The 8,179-nt window shown below is 48.1% G+C and overlaps 1 protein-coding gene across 1 annotated transcript; it reads right to left on the minus strand.

The window, feature by feature from the left end:
- Window positions 1-235: 235 nt before the first annotated feature.
- LOC124671105 (probable ubiquitin-conjugating enzyme E2 23) lies at window positions 236-4,047 on the minus strand. Its single transcript, XM_047207534.1, has 6 exons — window positions 2,515-4,047; window positions 1,818-1,964; window positions 1,581-1,669; window positions 1,331-1,499; window positions 1,028-1,100; window positions 236-957 (listed from the first exon to the last, which is right to left on the minus strand). The coding sequence occupies exons 1-6, from the start codon at window positions 4,045-4,047 to the stop codon at window positions 236-238; spliced, it is 2,733 nt and encodes a 910-aa protein (XP_047063490.1).
- Window positions 4,048-8,179: the final 4,132 nt, after the last annotated feature.

The following is an 8,179-nucleotide window of genomic DNA, read 5'->3' on the forward strand; positions in this document are numbered from 1 at the left end:
AGAACTTTGAACTTTGGATTTTTGTCATTGGGAATCATTAGTGTTTTTGTAACAGATATTTGTACGGCCGTGTGTATCCATCCTAGCTATGCAGAGGACGGGTCTATTGTTTAAAGTAATAAAGTGTCCATTTTCAAAAAAAAATGAATGTTTTTGCACATCAACCGATGAAAAGCTAGTTACTCCCTGCCGTTTAAACAAAATGTTACATCCTCCTTTTGGCTAATGCGTGGTGCTAAGAGAACCTGGTAATGGGACTCAGCAGCTTCTGAAACACTTCGCACCCACTGGCACCTAGCTCCTTGAAGGCCGTCAGGAGGCTCGGTACCATGTTCGCTAGCGCAAGCTTTAACCCAGCCGAGCACGGCCGCTCCTTACCAGCTTTAGCGGCATTGTCATCTTCCATGTGCATGCCATTAACACATCCTTGTAGGTACGCCTCACATGTCCCGAGCACAAACCTCCCCCGACGGACGAAGTGATCCTTGACAAATCCCTCAAATCCATGAGGCGGCCGGTGCAACAGGTATAACATGGTCCGGAGCGTGAGAAGATATGCGTTCTCACCGTAGGGCAGCGCGTTGCGGCGGCCTGCTGGTGTACCTACCTGTCTCTCATAGCCGGCTTCGTTGTAGTATGGTTGGTCGTTTAGGACGAGACCCTGGATTGAGACGAGTACTTGGAGGAGGCTCGATGTCTCCGGGGACCACACCTCCGTACCCTCGCCATCGAATGTGTCGAGCAGGCTGAGGCACACCGTGCCAGACTCGTAGAGGTTGGGATTCAGGCGAAGACCGAAGGAGTGGTAATACACCTGCGGTGGCACCGCCGGGTAGGACGGCGGCAGGTAGAAGTCGAAAAAGAAAAGACCGTTCTCATAGGGTGTTCCGCTCGCCCCGACCATCACCGCCCGTAGCAGGTCCATGCGGTCCTCAAACGCTCGCACATAGATGGTCTCTGCACATGAAGAACTTGTAATTTCACTGGGACATGCACAATAACCATGACAAATATTTCCGAGAGGTACCTGGTAAGTGATTCTTTAGAATTTTCCATTCCTTTTGTACTACCTTGACCCAACTTTTTCCACGACTACCGCCCTGTATTGTGTTAAATAAAAATAATGTTGGTTCTGAAAGAATATTTTTGGCAGCCTATTGAGCTCATAGATCAACTCAAGTGAAAAAGATATCATAATTAAAGCATATGTGCAGTGATCGAATGTTTGCGTTCTGAGATGATGTGGGATAATGATATTCTTTTCTAAATATTTAGCTGGCCATATTATCCTTGTATTGTAACGTTAGTGTTCTAAAAGAAAAAATAATACCTCGTCAGCGGTTTCAAGGTAATGGTGATCCAGAGGGCTCTGCAATACATCGAAACGTGAGAAACAGAAATATTGACCATCACCGGTAGCATCCGCAGCATTATTTTCCTCTTCGGATGATTTTGTAGACTCTCCGACATTGTCCTCAGCGGCTGTGGGTAACTCTGAGCTTGGAAACCATAACGGAAGCCAGATCTTCAGGAAGCGCTTACCCGGGGCCAACACTTCGCGGGCCAATCGGAGGAAATACCTGATGAAAGAAGTCAAACGGTAGGTACTTGTTGCTGCACTGTCACTTCCAGCATCGCCATCCTCTGCTAGGTTCACTAGATCATTGTCCTAGAATCAGATGGCCCCACTAATTAATTCGTACTACAGGTACATATATTAGTAGTATGCTGATAGATACTAACAAAACTGTTCGGTGCCAAGCGTGTGTGCTTGGTAGAAGTGCGTAGAGGTAGTACAATACTGGATGAATAGATACCGTGTTGGCGACAGCTGGTTCTTCATCGTCATCGGTGCTGCTATCCTCATCTGTTTCATCGTCATCAGTGCTGCTGTCCTCATCTGATTCATACTTTCGTACCATGTAGTCCTCCTGGCGGGGGACGACGATCTCATGGGGAAACACCTGCAGGATACCGAATCAAGTCACCAACAGCTAAAGGAGCGTACTTAATGAGTTGTTGGTCTTGTAAAACAAACCCATAACACATGATACAATCAGAGCGTCCTAGACCTACTACAGGAGCCCGGGATATAAGATATTATATTTAAAGTTTCATTATAGTTTGAAAAGATGACATATATATATTATTTTTTCCGAAAATGGAGACATAGCCCATATATGCCTCTTCATCGATTAATGCATGCAGCGTATATATGTGAACATGCGATCTATATATACAGTATATCTGCAAAAAAATTAACAATTGAACACATATGCATAGACGGATATGTGGGGGTGCATGCATTGTAGATACACATTATTAGTGTATTTTCTGTAGCAAAAATATACCATATCTCTTCATTTATTATTACATGGCATTTGTCATTTATATTTAGCTTGTTTAGCGAATTCAAGGATATTTTCACACTCACCATGCGTTTTCAAAAAATCTATAAGCTACAAGGAGCCTAGGAATGATATCCAAGATTATATACGCATATAATGGACATACCGTTGAGATACTACCATCACCCCACTTGACTAGAACGTGGCCATCAGGATGGTCAATGACATGCCCCACCCAAGAAAGATCGGCGGGGGAAACATTCTTATTCATCTCGCTCCATGATGATGGAAGGAGGCGAACAACGATACATCCCAGGTTAGAAGTATCACCAGATTCCCGTTCCAAACTGTACGTGCTCACGGTATCATTGCACTCGACCTCCCTAGCCTCGTTAGGGCACGCCGCCGCCTTGAACCATGACACATTCACTGTCTGGTCCTTGCAACAGACAGTTCTGACGATGCCGGCGCGCCTTGCCGGTTTGGTAACATCTGAAGCAATGTTATCATCGTTGATGGTACTAGCGGTCGAGCCGTCAAGAGATGCAGCATTGTCAAGCACATGATCACCAGGGAGGAATTCGTGGTCGTTCGTGATGTTGAAAGGGACCATGGACTTGGATGGTATGCCGCATTGACGTGTGCCGTCCTGCCACAACACGTCGACATATGTTTGGGTCTTGGCGACGGTCATGTGCAACTCCACCTTATTCATGTGCCCCCCTTGAAGATGGCATTTTCCAGAAGGAAGCTCAGGTACTTCTTCTTCGTCTCTATTGTGTGCTCCACGATTATCAGTGGTCATGTCCTCGTCGTCGTGTCGCTCCTCCGCTATTTGATGATCTTGAGCAAAATCTGAACCGCCATGCGTCGAACCGGGCTCCTTAAAGAAACAGTGGTCAGCTGGCCCCCATCCCATATTGTTGTAAGCCACCCAGAAGAAGGTCAAGTCATGAGGGTTTTGGTAGGCCGGAGGAGCAAATGCCTCGAGGAGCAGCGGGTCAGTGCCGCAGTGCCTGGACGCGATCCAGTGGACAAGGACGCCTGACATCTCCACCTTTACGACGGTGGCTACATCACGATCCGCGTTCCACTGTCCACGAAGCCACCTGGCGTCCTTGAAAACGCTACTGCAACAGCTGCGGACACGCTGCCCCGGGCAGAAAAAACTGTTCTTCTGACAAAGAATAACGCCGTGGGCAGTAAGTAGCTCTAGCAACCTGGACTTGGACTCCGCGTCGGCGACCGTGCAGAGGGCGCCGTCGTCGAACGACATGTCGGCGTCGACGCGAACCTCGGAGACCTGGCCGAGCCACGGGCCGGACACGACCAGGTCGCCGAGGCCGAGCGCCCTGGCGCGGCGCAGGCGCGACGCGGGCACGCTTCTGACGGCGGCCTCTGCCACCTCATCGCGCTCGTCGGTCCTGACCAGGTCGAGCCTGGTGGTGGCGCCGGTGACGACGCCGATCTGGCCGCCGGGGTCGGACGCCGACGCGACCACGTCGGCGATGTTGAGGTAGCTCCTGTCGATGACCGTGAGGTCGCTGCCCTTCTTGGTCACGAGGGTGTTGTCGAAGCGGATAATCTGGAACGTTCGGACGTCGTCCTCCGCGGTGGCCTCGGCCTCAAGGCCCTCGACTGCGCCGCAGTCGTGGAGCCCGGGCCCGAAGCTCACGAGGTCGTGCTGGTGGATGTCCATCTTCAGCTTCTCTTCTGAGATCGATCGATCGATCGATGATCTTTGTTGACTATGGAATTATAGGGAGATTCGTTGTTGTTGAACAGGATCGATGGATCGATCACAAGTACGGCGTATATAAACCCTGTTTGGCTATACTGCAACGTATACGATTATGTTTGTAGGCGCGACCCTGATCATCAGCACAGCTGAACAAATTAAGATGAACCAAAAAAAATTCCATCAAAGTTTGGACGAGTTCTGGCTGGACTCTAATCAACGACGTGTTATGAGAGAAGTCCAGATTACCAAACCTGTCTCAAAGTTCTGGGTGGAATCTAATCATCTCTATTTTGGTTCAGTTTTCACCCTCAAACTCTAAGAACCGACTACAATCACCCCTTTCTCTAATTTGGCCACGCCATGGATTTTTCTTAAGGTGTGTTTATGTCTCAGTTGACTGAGATTTTCTAAGTCTCAGTCACCTCGAAAAATTGCAACTGTAGTTCAAAGAAAAATGTAACTCAATTCAGTTGCACATTTCTGGTAAAAAAGTGCAACACAAAAGTACAAGTCAAACACTTTTTTTGTAAGTGACTTAGACGAAAATCTCAGCTGAGACATAGCAAAACCGTTTTTCTTAATCTGGGAGCTTTGCGTGACTCGAATTCTTGGAAGCGAGCGGGGTCCATGGATTGACTATCTTTGAGTATCCAGGGTTTTGTAGTCAAAACGATTGACTGAATTTCGAAATATACTAAAATACATCTAAATATAGACGAATATAGATGAATCTGCAATACTGATAAGGGTTGTCCGATCTTCTCAGTAAGCACGGTGGATGGTGATGAACACACGATGAACACAGCGGAGATAACACGATGAGGAGGTGGAGATAACTTGTATGACGCCGACGAAATCTCTCGATTGATTCCTGTCGCTAATGCAACAGCTCTCAACCCCGTAAGATATTCGCAACTCCACACACTTGGGCACGTAGCCGCCGACCACGAAGCGGTAAATTGCAACCATCTAGTTCCTAATGGAACAACAGATCACACAAAACTTTTAGTAGAAAAACACCAAATCGATGCGAATTGGTGTATAGATTCAATAGAGTTGCAACGCAATCAACTATGAACTAGGGTTTATCTTAAACGTGGTCTAAAACTATAATGGGGATGTCCTGGGCACTTATATAGGAGTTCAGGGGGTTTAGGACGACCAGAAGTCGAAAAATAACAATAATAACCGATCCAGATCGGGATCTGGTCGAGACTGACTCGGACACGGCCGGCCAGGGGCCGGATGGTCCGGTTTGGACCGGACCAGGGACCGGGCTGCCTCCGGGCCAAGGGCGGGGCTCTCAATATACCCATCCGGATGGCACCGGCGCAGGAGCCAGCGGGCGCCGGGCTCATCCAGCGTGGGAGTCGGCATGACCGGGCGCGGGGCCGGATCGGCTGACGTGGCGGCCGGTTGCGCTGGGCGTGGCGCCGACCTGGACTTCTTCTCCGTCCTTCGCGCATGCCTCCCTCTCCTCCCTCGCGCGTCCATGGGGTGTCTTCATGTCCAATACCATGTCCAGCTGTTCTCCTTCTCCTCGTGCGATGCTTCCTTTATCCTCGTACCTAATCATACGCAAGTCAAATGACTTAAGTAGTATAAAATTCTCATCAATCAAAGTATCGTTGAAGAACAAGTTCACCTGTTGTTTTAGTAGCTTCGCACGAGCTCTTGTCATAGGTCTAATTCTAACTTCATTGGACTTGAGCTTCACATCAACATCCTCTTCATCTTGTAATGACAGAGGTAGTGGTTCGGTAGGGATTTCCTCATCAGATACTTATTTGGAACGGAGTACAATGCGTAAGGGTTCGGTACGTAGTCTAAGACGATGGACTGAATTTCTGAATAAACGTGAGCACTGCATCGCGCAACTTAACTGAGGAACGGACGGCCCACGGCTTGAGGTTGTCTTTGCACGCCTGCTTGAGCGTCTCCATTAGGTACTCTTGTGGCTGAAATGCGGTTATACTGGTACGAGAAATAACTAGTGGGACGATGGTCTTCTCCACGTGTGCGGTGCCATGCTTGGACTTCCACACCAGCTGATACACAGTTGCCTCGGTGCTGCGGTAAAGAAATTCCACTGCTTTTGGTAGCAGCACCTCGTCAAGCTCATCGAAGCCGATGTTTGCGTGCACGACGTGGAGCTTCTCTTCCGCGCCGATCACTCAGGCCGCGCAGCACTCTGCCGACGCCTGCAGGTCCATGGGAGAGTCGTCGTGTTGCATGATGTAGGTGTGCAGTTTGAGAGGAGGAAGCATACCCTAACTGGGCTGCCTGGTGTGATATATATATTGACAGGAGTTTACATACAGTTATAATATGGCAATCTATACCGACATACAAGTGCGTCTAAAGGCTTGGAGCTGTCTCGACGAGAGTGACTTTGTGAACCCATCAGCCACTTGATCTCCTGTAGGTATAAACCGTATATCCAAAAGTTTCTTAGCTACTCTCTCACGAACAAAATGATAATCCACTTCAATATTCTTAGTCCTAGCATGAAACACTGGATTAGCAGAGAGATACGTAGCTCCAATATTATCACACCATAAACACGTAGCTCGAGATTGTGGTACTCCCAGTTCTGCAAGCAATGTTTGTATCCATATGACTTCAGGCCTAGAATTAGCTAATGACTTGTATTCAGCCTCTGTACTTGAGCGAGAAACTGTTGCCTGTTTTCTGGCACTCCACGAGATCAAATTTGATCCCAAGAACACAGCAAATCCACCTGTTGATCTTTTATCATCTGGGCAACCAGCCAATCAACATCAGAAAATGCACTGACTAAAGTAGAGGTGGATTTACTCAGCCTTAGCCCAAGGGAGATAGTTCATTGTAAATATCTCAGAATTCTCTTAATTGCTGACCAATGAACAGTTGTAGGAGCATGCAAGAACTCACAGACCTTGTTCACAGAAAAGGAGATATCCGGCCTTGTCATGGTAATATACTGAAGTGCCCCAACAATACTTCTATAACGAGTAGAATCTTCACTACTCAGTAAGTCACCATCAAGCACTGGTAACTTTTCAGAAACTGAGAGAGGAGTATCAACTGCTTTACACATCTTCATATTCACTCGGGTAAGAAGATCATTGGCATATTTCTCTTGAGACATAATGATACCACCACGCACCTTCTTTACTTCAATGCCAAGGAAATAGTGCAATTCCCCTAAATCCTTTAGAGCAAAGTCCATGCCAAGATCAAGAAGTAATGCATCAACAACCTTCTCTGACGAACTAGCAACAACAATATCATCAACATAAATAAGCATATAGATAGTCACTCCCCCTTTGTTGTAGAAGAACAGAGAGGTATCAGCCTTAGATGAAGAGAATCCAAGAGACTGACGTTTAGTACTAAGAAGAGAGTACCATGCCCGAGGAGCTTGTTTCAACCCATACAATGCCTTGTCCAATTTGCAGACATGTCCCATACGAGAGGACTCCTCAAATCCAGGAGGTTGCCTCATGAAGACTGATACGTCTCCAACGTACCTATAATTTCTGATGTTCCATACTTGTTTTATGACAATACTTACATGTTTTGCTTGCACTTTATAATGTTTTTATGCGTTTTCCGGAACTAACCTATTAACAAGATGCCGAAGTGCCAGTTCCTGTTTTCTGCTATTTTTGGTTCCAGAAAGCTGTTCGGGCAATATTCTCGGAATTCGACGAAACAAAGACCCAGCATCTTATTTTTCCCGGAAGACCCCAGAACACCGAAGGGGAGACAAAGATGGGCCAGGGCCCCCCCACACGACAGGGCCGCGCGGGCTCCACCCTGGCCGCGCCGGCCTATGGGGAGGGAGCCCTGGCGCCCCTCCGACTCCGCCTCTTCGCCTATATAAGTCCTTTCGACCTAAAAACGCGATACCAATTGACGAAACTCCAGAAAGACTCCAGGGGCGCCGCCGCCATCGCGACACTCCAATTCGGGGGACAGAAGTCTCTGTTCCAGCACCCTTCCGGGACGGGGAAGTGCCCCCGGAAGCCATCTCCATCGACGCCACCGCCTCCATCATGCTCCGTGAGTAGTTCCCCCATGGACTACGGGTTCTAGCTGTAGCTAG

This window comes from Lolium rigidum, chromosome 7, assembly GCF_022539505.1.
Source record: "Lolium rigidum isolate FL_2022 chromosome 7, APGP_CSIRO_Lrig_0.1, whole genome shotgun sequence".
Lineage (NCBI taxonomy): Eukaryota > Viridiplantae > Streptophyta > Magnoliopsida > Poales > Poaceae > Lolium > Lolium rigidum.

Bases quoted from the DNA above. Each gene is read 5' to 3' on its own strand.
- LOC124671105 (XM_047207534.1), bottom strand. From the start codon at position 4,047: ATGGACATCCACCAGCACGACCTCGTGAGCTTCGGGCCCGGGCTCCAC. The intron at 1,500-1,580 runs GTATTTCCTCCG...ATGGTTTCCAAG, and splicing joins CGTTTGACTTCTTTCATCAG to CTCAGAGTTACCCACAGCCG. The intron at 958-1,027 runs GTACCTCTCGGA...CTTCATGTGCAG, and splicing joins TCTAAAGAATCACTTACCAG to AGACCATCTATGTGCGAGCG.